This window comes from Pediculus humanus, genomic scaffold (genome assembly GCF_000006295.1).
Source record: "Pediculus humanus corporis 1103172108261 genomic scaffold, whole genome shotgun sequence".
NCBI classification, from domain to species: domain Eukaryota; kingdom Metazoa; phylum Arthropoda; class Insecta; order Psocodea; family Pediculidae; genus Pediculus; species Pediculus humanus.
Genome location: NW_002987830.1, coordinates 66,633 through 85,579, shown reverse-complemented (window position 1 = coordinate 85,579; position 18,947 = coordinate 66,633). Strand labels below are relative to the sequence as shown.

General features: G+C 31.0%; 1 protein-coding gene across 1 annotated transcript; it reads right to left on the bottom strand.

Moving 5' to 3' along the window:
• Positions 1–81: 81 nt before the first annotated feature.
• On the bottom strand, positions 82–286 carry Phum_PHUM493250 (uncharacterized protein; the record flags this gene model as incomplete). The annotated part of the gene is made up of 2 exons (XM_002430618.1): positions 82–160; positions 207–286. The coding sequence occupies 2 exons, from the start codon at positions 284–286 to the stop codon at positions 82–84; spliced, it is 159 nt and encodes a 52-aa protein (XP_002430663.1).
• Between the last annotated feature and the right edge of the window lie 18,661 nt (positions 287–18,947).

Sequence of the window (18,947 nt, the reverse complement as noted above, 5' to 3'; positions counted from 1 at the left end):
CTTTCATCGGTGTTGAATGACAAATAAGGAGAAATTTTAAATAAACAAAATCCAAATATCGCGATCGATATAATAAAATGATTAATTTACAATGTCCAAGGTCCATCCATCCGTAACGCCCATGTCTCTGTCTCCCCCCTCTCTCTCTCTCTCTTTTCCACTACGATAAAAAAAAGAAAAAAGGAAAACACTAAAAGCAACACTACGAGCTGAGTCCAGCAAACTCGTTTTCCAGCAAAAAATTTCCTTCGTCTCTCATTGATATCCCGAGGCCACCCAAAAACATTTTTCCGCACGTGAAAAATCTCGTTTGAACTTGTTTAAATTTGTTCGGACTCGTTGTTGGGAAAATCACTTTTCCCCCTCCCCACCCGTCCTCCCCCAATTTTTTTTACATCATACTTTATTATCATTATCGTCTTTTTTTTCTTTTTTTGTCGCATGAACTCCCGCCGTTTATTTGTTGTTTTCTTTCGTAATTTTTTACGCAAAAAAAAAAAAAAATTACATCAATCAAAACGATTTATCATTTGATGACGGCGGCGATGATAATGATAATGATGATGATGATGACGAGTACGACGACGATTGGATGAGGGGTGTGTGTGTGTGTTTGTGCGTGGGAAAAAAAAAACAAAACAATGAAATTCTTGCGTTAATTTTTTTTTGTCGCCGCTAATATCCGTACCCGAATGCAAATCATCATCATCATCATCGTTATTATTATTATTATTATTATCATTACAACGTTTAGTTCCACGATTTCGACAAATTTGGTAATTATTATTACCATGTTTGAAAAGTTCGAGTTTGAGTGGTAAAAAAAAAAAAATAAACTATAAATAACAATTTACGCCCCGGTAATTCGCTCAACCTGCATTTCATAAATTGTTTTAAAGAGTTTTGCTATAATTAAATGATGATGCTCTCATCTTTAATTACTCTTAACTGTAATTACGACTATCTTTTTATTTTTACCCTTCCCTCCCCTCCCCCTCTTTTCCTTTTCACCTTTTTCCCTCTCTCCCCCGCCCCGATTAATTAACCGAAAAGCGCGTGAAACTCGCATTCACTCGTTTACACTTTGTCGAGCCACGAGTGAAAAAAGTTAAAGGATGGAAAACATGTAGAGAAAGAAAGATAGAATAACAAGGAAGAAAAAGAGAGAGAGAGAGAGAGATGGAAACGGGTGGTACGACACCATCATCCTCAAATTCTTCTTCTTTCGCCAAATCCTTTTCCCGTTCGTCGCCATCCGGTCGACGCGATCGTTCGTAAAAAAAACTAAGAAAATATAAAAATCGAAACTCGATTCGATAAAACTCGAATCGATGACGATAATAATAATAATAATAATAATAATAAAAGAATATAACAAATAAAAAAAAAAAAAAAATTCAGTCATTCCGTGGATTTGCATAGAACAAGGACCCCGAGTTTCCCATGGACATTAAAAAGAGAGAGAGAGAGAGAGTGTGGGCACACACTCATGATGATGATGATGATGATGATGAATTCGGCTTTTGAGTGGGTTGAACCGAATGTATATATATATTTATATACTTTTTTTTCCTTCTTTCTTTATTTCACGGTCTTAAGAAGGGCTACACACTCCGTAGCCCTCAGTTCATTCAGTTAGGTATGTGGGCCGAACTTGAAACAGGTATGATGATCATTCAACCGTTCGACTCTCCTCTCTCGTCGGTTATTTTCCTTCTTCTTCTACCAACCATTCCTTCTTTGCTTTATTATTATTATTAATATTTATCTCTCTCTCTCCTTCTTTCGAATGCTTTCGAACTAGGAACGAGTGTAGGCCCGACATGAAAATTTATCCTTTTCCTTTACACTTCCTACCACACAATTGACGAACGTTAAAGTTTTCTATTTAAGTCCAGACGTTTAATTTATACGTTTAACAAGTTTTCTTTCATTTTTTCTTTTTTTCTTTTTCTTTCTTTCGTTTTAATAAATTGCGTATAAGCAAGCAATGCCACCTCTCGTCCTTTTGCCTCCGCGTGCGTGTGCGTTTGCGTGTGCGAGACCATGTGTGTGTTCTCTCTCTCTCTCTCTCTCTCTTAAGCGTGGGTCTTTTTTCCATGTACGTCTGCGTTTATTCGGTGTCAACGGACGTTGATAAAAAAAAATTTATACCTGATTTTCCATCGTCGATTTAAACGAAAAAAATAAATAAATAAGGCGGATTCAAATGAATGCAACGAATAACAACCACAACAACAACAACAACCAAAACAAAAACAAAAAATAAAAACGATAATCCAGACGGATTAAGTAATTCAACGTTGTTGTTGTCCAGCCAGGTATCGAGCGGTGCAAAAAAAAAAAAAATAGAAAAAATTTTCAGAGATGAAATAACAACAAGTGGTGGGTCGTACATCATCATCATCATTATCATCATCGTCGTCGTCACCCCACGCGAAATCCCTTGGAATCAAAGGGCAGACCCAAGTCGAGTGTTGTGTTCCATCGAAATGTGCTCCAGGCAATCGTTTTACAGTTAGTTCCACCGTGTATATCTCCACCGGTTTAAACAATCTTTCTCTCTCTCTCACTCTCTCTATCTTTCTCTGTCTCTCTCTATCATTTTCAGGCTAAAAAAATTCATCATAGGCAAGGAATGAGGTTAGTAGTAGATAAGGACCACCCGCGATTTTAGATTTACAATTTAAAACGTTTTTGACTGGATTGCACGATTCGATTCCACAGGTGCTGCTTGTTGTTTTTTGGTTGTTGTTTTGGTTGTTGTTTGGTAGTCGATATAAATAATACGAAAGATCATCAATCGTTTTACTATTATTATCATTATCATTATTTATTTCTTCCATACTTTCCGACTTGTTCGTTCCGAGCGTTTGCGTTCCAAACACTGAAATTTATCATCGATATCATCCCATTAAAAAAAAATTTCCAACAAACAAACAAACGAACAAACAAAAAAAAACGTTCGAGTCGTTAATTTATAATAACATAATACGTTTGATGTCGTTCGAAATAAATTCCACGGAGAGAGAAAGAGAGAGAGAGAGAGAGAGAGACTTATACAACCAACGTCCAAATCGACAACAATCCCCCCACCAAAAAAAAGAATTTTTTAAAAAAATGTTCGAATAATAATAATAATAACTTTTTTTTTTTTTACCGAGACAGAAATCAACATATTGAATTGAAAAACGAACTTGTGTGAGAGAGAGAGAGAGAGAGAGAGAGAGAGAGAGATAATAAATTTTCTATAAGTTTCCAGGAGAAAATTTTTACACCAATATGGAAAAAAAAACTTGTGCGGATGCCATCTTTTTTTTTTTTTAAATTGACGGCACGTAAAACGACGGATGGGGGGGAGGGGGAGAGAAAAATATGAAAAGCATTAATAGGAGGAGAGAGGGTTTTTAATGAAAAAACGTAAGAAAAAGCAGAAGAAAAAAAAAAAAGTAAATAAATAAAATAGAAATTAAAAGCACGTGGGAAATAAGTGAACCGAAAAATTGCACACTCGGGAGAAATTGTATCGAAACGCTCTGCGTCAACGTCGTCATCGTCATCGTCGTTATAACTTTTTCTCTTTCTTGTCAAAAAAAAAAATAATAATAATAATAATTCGCTCTCATTGGACGCGATTAATTAAAAAATATAAAAATAAATTTTTCCGTTGCTCAAACCGTCACCACCGCCGCCACCGCCACCGCCGTCGCCACCAACATTCGTCAGTCTCGCACGCACACACACAAACAAAACGTGGGAGTCGAATAATTTTTTTAAAAAAAAAAACGACGTTTTTTCTCTCTCTAACCTTTTTTTTTCCTTATCCGATTCGACACCCGACCTCCCACGCACTTTCGCACGCACTCACGCACGCACACGTCGAACAATCACGTGGATCTCCAATATTCACACGTAGAAAACTTTTTTTCAAAATCGAGGGAGAAAAAATAAGATTTTTGCGACGAGTGACACTTTCAATCTTCCCCTTTCTTCACCCTCTGCGTTTGGTCCATGATCACCCGCCATCGCAACCCCCCCCCTCGCGTAGTAACAACAAATAATAATAATAATTCCCGAAAAAAACTTTCACTCGTTTTTTTAAAGTCAAATCGAGACAACCGAGTGCGTGCGTGTTTCTTCGTTTTCGTTTTTTTTTCTTTTTTTTTTTTTTTTTTTTTTTTTATTGAGAACACACACAAACAGAAACAAACGATCAAGCAAGCGAGAGAGAGAGAGAGAGAGAGGGAACAACAAACACGCAAACGAGTATTAATATGTATGCATGTACGTGTGCGATCGAACGACGTCCGACGATACCATTAAACAAGTTTTTATCATTCAAACGCACACTAAAAAAAAAAAAAGAAAAAGAAAAAGAAAACGAAAAAATTATTCATAAAAAACATTTTATAGACCGTGACAAATTTTTGTTTATACGTTTTTAATATCGTCTGCTATAAACTACAAAAAAAAAACGAAAAAAGAAGACAAAAAAAGAAAAATTCAATAAATAAATAAATTAAAAATCACGAAGGGTTACGCATTTATACATCTATATATATATTTATTTATAGAAGAACGAATTCAAACAAACGACAACTACAAACAAAACAAAACAAAAACAACCAAAAAATCTAGTTTTTATAGTCTACAAACTCGTATATAGCTCCTAATAAATAATTTATTTAGTAAGAATTCACGAAATTTTTCCTTTTTTTTTTTTTTTTTTTTTTTTTAAATCATCATCCGTTGGGATTGGACAGAAGGAAAAAGACAGACGGGAGGGGGTGGGAAAGGAAAAAAGAAAATTTTTGTGAGGGGGAGGGGAAGAGACGAGCAAACATTTGACAAAACACGAATTTTCCAGATTTTGCGCCCCGAGGAAGACGAAAAACCGCCCCCAGGGGCAAACATATAAAATTTTCTTATTGATTTTAAACGTTTCGAAGGCAGGGGGAGTAGGATGGTTTGTGCGTGAGGAGGAGGAGGAGGAGAAGGAGGGGTCCCCCACGAAAACATTCCGTCGGCAATTTTGTTATTGAATTTAATTCTTCTTGCGATGATTTACAAAAGTTTCGTCTTCCGTCATTTTTTTTTTTTCCACGGAAACAAAATAGAAAATTTTTAACTTTTTCTCGTCCTTTCTCTTCCTTTCATCCTCCCCCTACTCCCTTCCTCCGCTTTCTTCGATCTTTTTTTTTTTTACTAAATAACCTTCTTCAAATTTTCGATCGATCGTTTTAATTTTCGCCAACCACGAATCCACCGATATAAACCGCATCTATCGGTGGGGGGGGGGAGTTTCTCGTTTTAATTTTCCTCGTGTGTGCAAACAAACCAATTTAAATATTTTAACGTCGGATTCTCGTCATCGAGACGGGAAAAGAAGAAAAGAAAAGAAGAAAAACATTTTCTGACCTTTTCGCGACTCGACGACGACGACGACGATTCTTCCGGGTGGGAAAAAAAAATTCGACGTTCGAATAATTTCGAATCGTAACGAGGACGTCCATCGCATTATCATTATCATTATTATTAAACTCGCTGAAAGAAATACACGCGCACGCACACGCACAAAAGCCGTAAAAGGCATTTAACCGGTTAAAAACTTTGTTACGGAATCAATTATGTGGAATGAATTTTTCAATAATAAATTTTGACAGGTTCCGACATGTGTGAGATTGAAACCGAATTAAAATTCAACGTTAAAATTCGGTGGCGGAGACTCGCGTTCGAAAATGGGGGGGAAGAAAAAAATTTTTAAACTTATCGATTATCATTGAGAGCCGGAAAAAAAACAACAGACAACAAACAACAAACAACAATATCATCATCATCATTTCTTCTACGTTGCTACCTTTGACAGATTTATAAAAAAATTTTTTGTCGTTTGCATTTTTTCCCTCTTGCGAAAATAAATAATAATAATAATAACAAATCCCAATTATTATTATCATTATCATCATCATCATTAGCGTCGTATTAACGATTTCAAAAACGAGTACCGTGGATACAAAAGAGAAAGAGAGAGAGAGCAAGGGAAACGAAAGGAAAAGTTTTAAAAAAAACGCAGGGAAAAAATAGTGAAGGGAGAGGGAAAAAAAAATTTTCATTAATCGCATCAGATTTTGTTTTGTTTCCGCCTCCACCATTTTTAATTTAATTTTTTTTTTTTTCGAAACCTCTGGCAAAATGTAAAACTTAATAAACAAAAAAAAAAATCTAAAAGTCAACGATCTTTTTAAACCATATCCAAATTCCCACATCCTACTATTATCATTATTATTATTAATGATTCACGGGCATTTTCTAAGGACGAATAAAGTCACCGCCACCATCGGTCGTTAATTTATAATAATAATGATAATAAAAAAAAGAAATAATAATTTTAAATTTGTGAAAAAAAAAATAAAATAAAATACCTTGGCAATGCCCTTCGCATTATAAATAAATAAATAAATTTTTTTTTTAAACCATTCGAATTTGCAAACGTTTTTAATAACGCATATCATCATCATCATCTTTAGTTTTTTTATTAACCGATGAGATATTCATTCCCCCTCCCGCGCTTTTTTTATGAAAAAGTGTAAAAAAGAACGAAAACGAATATAAAAAAAAAATTTAATAAATAAAACAAAACCGGAAAAGGAAATAATCGATCGGATAGGATCGGACAAAAAAAAAGGGCCGACAACCTTTACGTACGAAAATCAAAAAATCATTTATTTAAACAGGCGGTGACTCTCCCGCCTTTTTTGTTTTTTTCAAATAAATAAATAAACCGAAACTTTTTTTTTTATAAATTGTCGTCTGCTAGAATTTTTTTTTCCCATTTAATATATTCACGCATACCCTTCCCTTCTCTTCCCTTCCTTTCCCTTCCCTTTTTCTACTTTTTCCTGTTTTCTTCTTTTTTTTTCCTGTTGATTTTTCATTTCACACACGTGTTAAACACCTCCAACTTTCGTTATTAATTTTCCTTCCTTTTTTTTTTGTTTAAATATAAATAAAAATAAATAAATAATAACAATCGTGATGACGTTTTCCGATACATTTTTTTCTTCTTTTCCCTTCCCCCTTCCCCCCCCTTATAATTTTTTTTTTTTGTTAAACGGGGATGAATTAGAACAAAAATTCCCAAAAGCCGTAACGTGACGTGACGTGACGTGACGTTTCCATCGGATAACAAACAAATAAATAAGTAAGAAAAAAAAAACAAAATCGTTCACCGCATCACAATCAGTCAGTCAGTTAGTCAATCAATCAGTCAATCAATCTATAAAAAAATTTTTACTCGTAACGGAAACGGATATTTAAACACGTAATTGTGACGGTTGTAGTTGTAGTGGTAGTAGACCGAGATAAGTGTTGTCGTCATATATGAATCAACAACAACAACAACGACAACAACCGGTAGAAAGTGTGTTAAAACAAAAAAAAAAAAAAACACGACGACGAATTCCAACTCTATATCTATCCCAATACTTTACAATAGTGATAATAATAATAATAATAATAATAATAATAATAATAATGATAATAATTTTCTTCCTTATTTTCACGTGAAATTTTATTTTATTTTTTTTTACGTTTGTTTTTGTTTTTGTTTTGTTTCCGTTAGCAAAAAAAAAAAATTTAAAAAGACAATCGTGATTCGACAGACGAGAGGGGTGAGGTGGTAAAAGAATGGAGGAGAGGGAGCGAGGAAGTGAGGGGATTCGAAGATTCTGATAAAGAAAAAAAAAAAAAATCTTTTTAATTATCATGTCAACCTTGAGTCGATAAAAAAAATAATTTTCTCCCAACGAAATGAAGAAGAATAATCAGTCAATCAATCAATCAATCAATCAATGAATAACATGAAATCCACACAGTGAAAAAAAACAACAAAACACGTTACGATGAATGCAACAACGAATTTCCGATCGATATTCATTAATAATAATAATAATAATAATAATAATAATAATAATAATAATAATAATAATAATAATAATAATAATAATAATAATGATAATGACGGGGGGAAAAAAAATTTCCGAACGTATTTTCGAACATACATTCCGTTGTATAAAAATTATTATTATTATTATTAGGGACGGTCGTAATGGGTATTTTACCGGAACGGAAAAAGTGGAAAATTTCGAAAATTTTCGAGCGATGAAAATTAAATTTTAATTCCCGTTCCGATAATTTACATCCTTTTTTATCATTTTCGTTTGAAAAAAAAAATTTTTGCGGGAAAATTTATCGAAAAAGAGAGCGAGTGCGTTCAGAAATTCTTTTTTTTTTTTTTTGACTTTCCTTATTTTTTTTTTTTAACAACGCGTTTTTATTAAAATTTAGTTCAAAGTTTTTGTTTTTTTTTTTTTTTTTTAAAAAAAAAAACATCAAAGAAATCAAAGTTTTTAGTAAGTAAGTAAGAAAAACAAAAAGGAAAATTCATTCATTCATTCATTCATTAAACTAGGAAAAATCTTTTTCGAGAGTTTTTTCGGAAAGCACCGAAAACAAACAAAACTGCGACACAAACAATAAAAAAAAAAAGAAAAAGAAAAAGGAAAACTTTTTTTTTTTTTTTTTTAAACTTTTCTCAAAATTTTCCAGTTTTTCTCTTTCTCTCTCTCTCTCTCCTTTTCTACAAAAAAAAATTTTCTTAGTCTTGAATTTTTTAAAATCTTTGCCATATTTTTTTACCCTTCTCCCTCTTTAAAAAAAAAAAAAAAATATTTTCCCGACACCCGAATTTTTTCCTCCTACTTCGCGTTTGAATTTCACACGCAGAACCCCTTCCCTCCTACCTGACCTCTCCTGTCTAATTCCACGACTTATTTAATTTATTCGAATTTACAATCCATAAATTCGGAAATAATTTTCTTTCATATCAACGTCGTCAAAGAGGAAAAAAAAAAACTTTTCCTTTTTCATCATCGTTTCGTGTGTGCGTTTCTATCTCTCTCTCTCTCTCTCTCTCTCTCTCTCTCTCTTGCCTTCGTTTTTATTAATGATAAAAAATTACTCTTTGGTTAGTAAAAAAAAAAACAAAAATAAAATAAAATAATAATAATAATAAAGAAACAGAGAAAAACCGAAAAGTTTTTTTTTTTTAAACTCTTCTCTCTCTCTCTCTTGACGAAGTAATAAAAAATCTTCTTACCGGCAATAAATTTAACTTTATTATATGGAAGATGGAGGCTTAATTAAACCGTCACTCACTTATCGGCTTCTCTCCTAACAGAGAGAGACAGAGAGAAAGACAAACTAACTTTGTCTTTTATTTATCTATCTCTCTCTCTCTCTCTTCGGTATAAAATAAAATAAAAAATCGTTTTCGTCGCCGCGGTTTTTAAAAAATTAAAATCCAACATACGCGCGTACCTCCATCAAAAAATATTTTTCTCTTCCAACAACTTCCGGTTTATCGATTTCATCCTTCTACGTCATATTGACAACCTCTGACAAATAATAATAATAATAATAATAATAATTTTACTCAACCGCAATTTGTTATTCTTTTCTTCCCTCTAAATGATAACAACAATCAATCACTCCGCGACGTAATTTCTTTTTATATTTTTTTTTATTATGCCAATAATCGATCGATCGATCGATCGATTTTCCATCGATCGGATATGATGCGAAAGGAAAAAATAAAAATTTTTTATTTTATATATAAATTCTAACCGTCGCGAAGAAAACTTTTGCAGTTTTTTTTTTTTTATAAACGATTGGTTTGAATGTCACTAAATATAATTAACGATCAATAATTAGGTCTGAGAGAGAGAGAGAGAGAGAAAATGTTACTTGTCGTTAATTTATTATAAGTTTTATTATCAGAGAGTAAAAAAAATAAATAAATAAATAAATAAAAAATCGCCGTCTGACAAAAAAACCTCCTTTTTTTTTGTTTGCGAAACAGGTTTTTTTTAAAGTTCGTAAAAAAAAAACCGTCGTATCCATTCACAAAGGATGAAATGATATTGTTAACGACGACGACGACGACGACGACGATGATGATGATGATGACGATAAATAATTTTTTTTTTTTCTAATGGACCTAACAAATCATTCGAATTAATTATTTCATGTATTTAATTTTTTAAAAAAATTGTTTCGTTTCCCTCTCCGTTTCTGATTTTAAAAAAATTAAAACAAACTCTCACGAGTTTATTCATTATTATTATTATTATTATTAATACTAGCAGAAGAAAAAAAAAACAACAACAACAATTTTTACGTCATTTGATTATTTAATTAAGACTTTTGTTTGTTCTTTCGTTTGTCGACTTTTTTTTTTTTGTTTGGGGAAGAAGTTTTTAAACGGAGGATTTTTTTCGATTTGAACTTTATGAAAGTTTTTCTTTTTTTCTCCCTCAACGTTCGAATCCGTTCGCGGCGCCAAAAATAAAAAATTAAAAAAAAAAAAAAAAAAGAAAAGTTCTAGAAATTTCAAACGGTGTCATGATTTTTATTTTTTATTCGCACGCGAGTCAACTTATTAAGATTTCAATAATTTTTTATCGCGTCCTTGTTTTCCCGTCCTTCCCCTCGTCCAGTATCCGTTTTAAAATATAATTTAAATCGTAGTAGATATGGAAAAGAGAGAGAAAGAGAAAGGGGGAGAGAGACACAAATAAAAAAGTACGACAGTAAACCCAACAGGGAAAAAAAAAATTCCCGTTTCCTTTACCTTTTTAAAGGATAACGATTAAATTCCAATTTTAAAAAAATAAATAATAATAATAATTAATAAATTTATCGTTATCATTATCATTATCATTAATAGTTTTCCGTTTAAAAAAAAAAAAACACGTTCAGGTTCGAACGTGTAATGACAAATCGTCGCAAAAAAATAAAAAAAATATTTTCATGTCTTTACCGCACATTCGGAATTCACGTGTCCTTTGGTGTACAGGAGGCATTTAAAATTTAAATACCCCGACTCAATAAAAAAAACAAAACAACAAAAACTTACCCATGCTAATGACCATCAATTAATTTCCTCAGGCTCACGAAAAAAAGTACAAAAAAAACAAAAACTAATCACAGAAAAAAAAAAACTATTTAAACAGACAGTCACCGAAAATCAATAATAATAATAATAACAATTTTCTTTTTCTTTTTGCTAACAACAACAATCCAATTTTTGCTACGATTAAAAATAAAAAAACCGAACGATATTTTTCTTTCTTTTCTTACGTTTGTCTTTTCACTATTTTTTTTTTTTTTTGTTAACGGTTACCTGGACCTTTAAAAAAATAATAATAATAATAAATAATAATAATAATAATAAAAAGATTAATAGAATTTTTATAAGAAGAAAAAAAAAAAAGTCACCGCGTCATGATTTCGATTCGTACAAAAAAAAAAAAAAAACGTCAAAACCCGTCATGATAACCGATTGTGATAAATAATAATGTAAGAAGCGCACGCAAATTCAAAAATTGTTTTTTTTTTTTTTTTTTTTGTTGGTCAAACTGTGTTGGTGGTCCTTTGAGACACATTTTTTCTCTCTTTTTCTCTTCTTACATAAACAATCCGTCAAAAAGGCCCCGAGTTAAAAGAGGCCCCGTCCGTCCATCCCGTCCATCCATCCATCCGTCCGTTCGTTTTTTCCTTCGTCCGTCTTAATAAATCTTTATACCTAACGACTTTCTTATTATTATTATTACTACTATTTAATTTATGATGAATACGTAAGCGTGTGTACCGCCGAAAATGATAATAATAATAATAATAATAATAATAATAATAACTTTTTCACTTAAATCTAATAAACGGTTACGTAAGTAATGTAATTTTTAATGTTTGTCGAGTAGTTTATTTTATTTTTTTTTATTTTTGGCAAATTATTATTATTTCTCTCCGATCAAACTGTATGAGAGAGAGAGAGAGAGAGTGGAGAGAGTAAGAGAAAGAGAGACTACTGAGAGAGAGATAAAAAAAAAGAAAAAGAAAAACGACGTAAAAAAAAAATTATAATAAAAACACCTAGACCTTGAATTAGTGGAAATTTCCCCTTTTCTTTCCCTCTTCCCTCTCTCTCCTCCATCCCTTCCTCCCTCTTTCGGGCGTTTGTACGAAATTCAAACAAACAACAAACAACACGCAAGTCGTTGTGAAGAAAAAAAAAAAAACCGAGAATTTCTTTTTTTTTTTTAATATTAATTATTATACGATACGACCACGAATTTGAAATTTTTTTTTTTTTTACGACTTGGAAAAAAATAAAGAAATTCGTTCGATCGTGAAAATTTTGATTTCCCCCCTCCCTTTCCCCCTTCCCCACCCGTTAAAATTATCATTAATGCACTTCTAGTAATTATTTAAATTCACTGATACGAAAAAAAAAAGAAAAAAAAAAGAAATCGAAGTAAAATAACCGAAGCGTTTACCGGTGGCGGCGACATTATCATCATCATCATTATCATCATTATCATTATCATTAAAAAAACAACAACTGGAAAAGGGTAAAAAGGTTAATACCCTTTTTAAAAAAAATTAAAAATAGTTCATAATTCTCGTTCTAAAAAAAAAAAAAAAAAAATCACGACGAACAAACACACAAACGATCGAACGAAATCTTATGCAAAAAAAAACAAACAAACAAACAAACGAACGAAAAAGCGAAAGCATTTTTCTTTCGATTCGAATAAAAATAATAATAATAAAAATTTATTTTTTTTATTATTATTTTTTTTTCTTTCTTTTGCTTCGGCATCTGGAACCGCAATAAAACAAAAAAAAAAATTTTTTCTTCTTTTTCTTCTTCCTTTTCCTGTTTTATTGATTAGAGGGTTGAAAAACAAAAAAAAAAAGGGAAAAAGTTATGGAAAAACATTATCTGAGGGGGGGGGAGGGAGAGAACCAGTTGTGTGTTTTGCCCGGTCGGTTTGCGTGACAATCAACCATTTTTTTTCCTACAACCACGAAATCAATAATTTTTTTTATCCTTCTGGAATTTAAAAGAAAAGAAAAGAAAGGAAAATTTGTATATTTACATGAATAATAAAATTAAACACGATGTGGAACGGAAAAGGTAAGAAAAAAACACGTCAGAAGAGAACCGGCGTCGGCGAACGAACCGGAAACCGAATAAAATAAAATAAATAAATAAATATTTAATAAAAATCATCGAAAACGCGCGTTATTTACATAATTAATTAATTAATTAATTAAAAAAAAGTTACAAAGTCATTAAACCCACTCCAGGAGTATAAAAAAAAAAAAAAAACTATTAATCATTTTAATGATTTCACACACACTTCTCCGTTCGTGCGTGTGTGCGTGAGTGCGTGCGCGTGTGTCCAACCATCCACTTTTTAAACCCACTCTTCCCCCCTCTCATCGCCATTCCGGATTCCCTCATTTCTTACGATCCCTTAAAAACAAAAATATTCAAACGCGCTCGTTCACATTTTTTCCCAACGCGAAGGTAAAAGTGATGATGACGTCATAATTGAAATTTCGTCACGTTCTCCCCGTTTAAATAAACATAAAAAAAAAAAAAAAAAAAAAAGAATTTTTGGATTATTATTATTATTCGAATCGAGTTAATATGATAATTATGGTCCCGTGGCTTGACGCCAATTATCAAGGCCTCAAGCCTTAAATTTGGTAGGAGGACCCAGGTTGTGCCAAACACCAAACAACAAACGAGAAACAATAAATAAATAAATAAAAATCCTTTTCGTCGCGAATCCCCGGCATTCTTTGCATCATTCAAACATTTTTGTACATCGCCAAAAATGTTTTTTTAATCGTCGTCGTCGTCGTCGCACAGAAAAAAAAAAAACGAACCGGATATGGTTGTACGTCCACACGTAATCACGATTATCTTTGTTTCGTTTTTGTTTTTTATTTTGAACGTAATTTAATGTTTACATTTAAAAGCAGAAGAAAAATTGACACGTAAAAATTTCCGATTTCTATGCGAATCCAAAATAGTATAAACAAACAAACAAACAAACGCACATCAAAATGCGCGATAAACAAAATAGAACAGACGAACAGGGATTTCATTTTTATAAAAAAAAAAAATTTCCCTGCACCCCATCCCCGTTTTTCCCTGATGTTTATCCCTCCCCTCCTCTTTCTCCCTCTCTCCCTCCTTCTCATCATCAAAAAACAACCGATTCGTCATTTTGTTCCCTCCTTTACTTTACTTTACTTCATTTCATTTGAAAGAAAACAAGTGGGAAGATCATTTCCGGTTTTTTTTTTTAAACACGATCTATTGTCTCGAGAGAAAAGAAAGAAATAAAATCTTAATGACAGCAAAAATTTGTTTTTTTTTTTTTCTCTCCGTAATTTTTCTAAAAAAAGGAAACGACATAATAATAATAATAATTAATAATAATAATAATAATAATAATGATAATAATTTTCTTACTCGGGAGAATAAAAAATTTCCAACCACGAACGTTTTTCTTTTTTTTTTTTTTCGGGTGGACAATTATCATTATCATCATCATAATCATAATTTTTCAACCGGATTTTATTTCTCTACCTTTTTTAATAAAAAATTTTCCAGCCGTTCCAGAAAATGGCGGGAGAGAGGGGGAGGGAGAGGGAAAAAATTTTCTTTTTTTTTTAAATTTACAACAACAACAACCGGAAAAACTCAACTCGAATTTTTTTTTTTCTTTAAAGTTTGTATGAAAAAACAAAAATTTTTTCTTAATCTCTCCTCTTTTTTTTTTCTTTCTCCTTCCACGTCTTTTTTTCTCTCTCCCCGACGACGACGACGACGAACGCGTCAATGAAGACAGAAAAATTTTTTTTTTACATCTCCGACATTTGAAAATGGAAAATTCTTGTTTTTTAAAAACTTTCCGAGAATAAATTTCAAAGAAAATCTTTTCCTCCCCTCCCCCCACCTATTTCTATCACCTCTCTCCGGAAAAATTTAAAAAAAAAAAAAAAAAGTCTCCCCATTCTTTCCTTTCCTTTTTTTTTATTCATTTCATTGTCGTGGATAAAGACGAAATGATAATGGTAATAATAATTACTGTCATTTTATAATCATGACTACGACTTAAATTCTAATTAATCCTTTCTCATTCTCTCCCCTTTTGACTCCACTGCCCCCCCCTTGGGAAAGGGAAAAAAATCTTGTATTTTTTCGTTCGCCCCCCCCCCCCATCATCTTTTTCAACTTTTTCTTTTTTTTGTCTATGCATGCGCGACCGACCCCGATAAAAAAACCGTAATTTTCAATTTAGAAAAAAAACGAAATCAAAAAGGGGAGGGGAAAAAAGAGGAGAAATCCAACGCGCCTCCCCCCACCATCGGAAAAAAAAGGTTTTCGCCTCTCCTTGCTTGCGACACTTTTTTTTTTCTTTTTTTTTCCTTCCACGTTTATTTAAATATTTATATATATTATCACGAAAGGACGATGAATTTTCTTTTCTTTTTCCCTCTCTCTCTCTCTCTCTCCGACTCGTGACACGACGAAAAAAAACTTTTAAATTTTTTTCCCTTCTTTTTTTTTCTTTTCTACCCCGACGACTGACTTTATTAAATTAAATGTTGACGAAACGTTAAAAAAAAAAAAAAAAAATTTTTTTTAACCGTCACGAGCGTATTTAAATTACGATTTTAAAAAAAAAATGGCGGACGACAGGAAAACTTTTCTTTTTTTGAAAAATTTTCTCACTTTTCTCTTAATTTCCTTCTCTCTCATCCCGCCCTTCTCCTCACCTAGAAAAAAAAAGGGGGAAAAAAACATTTTTCCTACACTTGGCTCAAAATTTTTCTTTTCCTTACGACGAATGTTACCGTAATGATAATAATGATAATGAAAATAATAATGATAATAATAATAATAATAATAATAATAATAATATTAATAATAATAAAATCCATCGTCCGTATAATTTAAAAAATTTTCTTTTTTTTTTTTAATTAAATCGTAAATTGGTGATTTTAATTATTCGCGTTCGTAATTTCGTAAAAAAGTAAAATTAGTTCCACGTTCGATTCGTTTCCTTTTTGTTTTTTGTTTTTTTTCGCATAATAATAATAATAATAATAATAATAATAATAATAATAATAATAATAACAATAATAATGATAAACAAATATTATATTTTGTGTCGAATAAGAACTTTTTTTTTTTTTTTTATACATTTTATTTCAATTCAATGCGATACCGCCGCATTGAATTGCATTGTGATCGATTCTAAATAATAATAATAATAATAACAATAATATTAATAATAATAATAATAATGATGATGATAATAATAATAAATAATAAATAATAAAATCTTCTTTTCTTTTCTTTTTTTTCTCCTTCGTTTCGTTTCTTTTTCAATACGATTTACGATAATAATGAAAAAAAAAAAAAAAAAAACGACGCCGCAAATATGATAATAATAACAATAATTATTATTATTATTAAAGCCTGCTTTCTTACTAATTGTTCGATTCTCACCTTTGAAAAAAACAAAAAAAAGAAAAAAAAAAAAAAAGATGGTTTGCGACCTCAATTCGAACGCCGCACTCGTTTTTTTCCTTCTTCTTTTTTTTTCTCTTTTTTTTTTTAAAGTTTCGATTTTGTTTTTTCGATTGGAATTTCGGATTTTTTTTCTTTTTTTTTTTGTTTTAAATTCGATTCGAATTCGTCATTCATTTTACGTAATAATTGTTAAAAGATAATACTAATAATTAATTTACTAAAGTCAATCGCTTAAATCGATGAAAACATTCGCGCGAACTTGCGGGAAAAAAAAAATTTCTTTTTAAATTTTATTTTGAACGTGGAAGCAGAAAAAAAAGAAAAAAAAAAACAAAGTTTCGTCCGAATTTGTCGCAAAATGTAGAAAAACGAAAACTTTTTCAAAAGAGAATAATAAACCGAAACATCGAAATTTTTGAACTTTTTTAAAAGAAAAAAGCAAGGAGGCGATTCTCGCGGGAATCCTCCATTCATTCATTCATTCACTCATTCATCATTCATTTAGGATTCGATTTAAAATTTTGTAAAGATCGCAAGGAAAAAACTTTTTTTTTTTTTTTTTCTTTTAAAGAAAAGTATCACTCGGATTGCAAACGCGTGCGAACGTGCGTGTTCGCACGCGTTTGCAATTTTTTTCTCCCCTTTTTCGAAATTTTTTTTTATAATCATCGAACGAAATCGAAAACGATCAAAATCGTGAAATTTTTTTAAAATTCGAATTCAACCCGTTGAATTTTATAACCCATTGGAAAATTGAAAAAAGGCAAACAACCTCACGCATTTTCACGTGCACACGCATACGTACGCACAAACTTTTCCACAAATAAATTTTATTTTATTATTTTTTTAAAATGATTTTCGAGAAAACTTTTTTTTTTTTTACTTTTGCAGTTATAGTTCAAATCGTCCGTCGTTTTGTAAATTTGTCTGGCGTTTGTTAGTTTGTCGTCCGTTTGTTTAATCGTTTGTGGTCATGGGAAAAGCGATAGACGAGAAAAAAAACGAAAGAAAATTTTCTTTTCGATAAATTTTTCATAAATTTTCCACGCGTTCGAATCGAATTCATTCAATGCACGACGGCGACTTTAATAAAATAAAAATTTATGTAAATAAAAAAGTAATAAATAAATAAAGTAAATAAATAAATAAAATTTCAATAAATTTCGAAGAAAAAAATAAATAAAAATTTAAGTATCAATAAGTAGTAGTAAAAAAACGTGACAAAAATTTTGTTTCGTTTTTTTAACTATTTTTATTATTATTATTATTACTTCTCCTTCAGACAGTCATTCACAAAATCGCGGCGTTAATAATAATAATAATAATATATTTATTTTTTCGTTAATTATTTTAAGTACGACGACACACGCGTAAATACAAACGCACAAATTGTATAAAAATATTTCGCGCACATTCGCGTTTTTTTTTTCTCTTTTTAGAACACGTCAAATTGATTCGAGAAATACAAAACACGAAGAAACAATAATATAACGATGATAACAACAACAACAAAAACAACGGCAACGGTACAACGACGACAACAAACAAACAAACAAACAGAAAACGACAATATTTATTTACTGAGCTCAACTGACAAACTGACAAGAACTTACCTCATGCTTGTACGAGACAAAACTAAAACGGCACGCGATTGGACGATCGCTAAAAAAACAATCAATTAATCTCAAAATAAAAAGACTACGTAAATCATTTGGTTAACTTATTCAAATAGTTCTTTTTTGCACTTTTAAATCCTCTTCCCCTTATATTCACAACGATTCGACTTTTTATTTACTATTAATTTTTTATTCGTTAGATAAAGATGGAGATAAACGTGTCATTTGTTAGACGGAGATGGATGTATATGAAAAAAAAAAAAATTTACAATACACTTTTGCGTATACGTAAATATATATAAATAAATAAATTCGTGGAGTATACGTGAAGTGGTGATGGCAACAAACGATTGTTTATATACGATTGATTTTGTTTGTACAAACAAACGAACAAACTTTTACGTGTGAAAATGTTTTTTTTATCATCATCATCATCATTTGTAGAATTGAAATGTTATTCGTTGCCAGGGAAAATCACTACACAAACAACAACAACAAATCGAACGTTTTATTTTATAATTCGTTTGTCGAAGGATTAACAAACAAATGACAAGAGTTTGGATCGAACAAATAATCTTTTATTTTGTTAAAAAAAAAAAAAAGAAAAGAAAATTTTTTTTCGAATCCGTTTGTCGCATAAGTAAAAATAAAAACAATTCTAATGTAACAAACGAGTTATTTCGAAAGTGGAAACAAACAAACAAATCGTTTGGAAAAATATTATTTAAAAACGAAGAATAACGTGGCAGAAACCCTTTGTCGCGGGGTATTAGAAAATAAAAAATTTTTTTTGCTCAAATCGACGTCCTTTTATTATTTGCTAAAAACAAAATCATCATCATCATCATTATTACGATCACAAAGGCTTT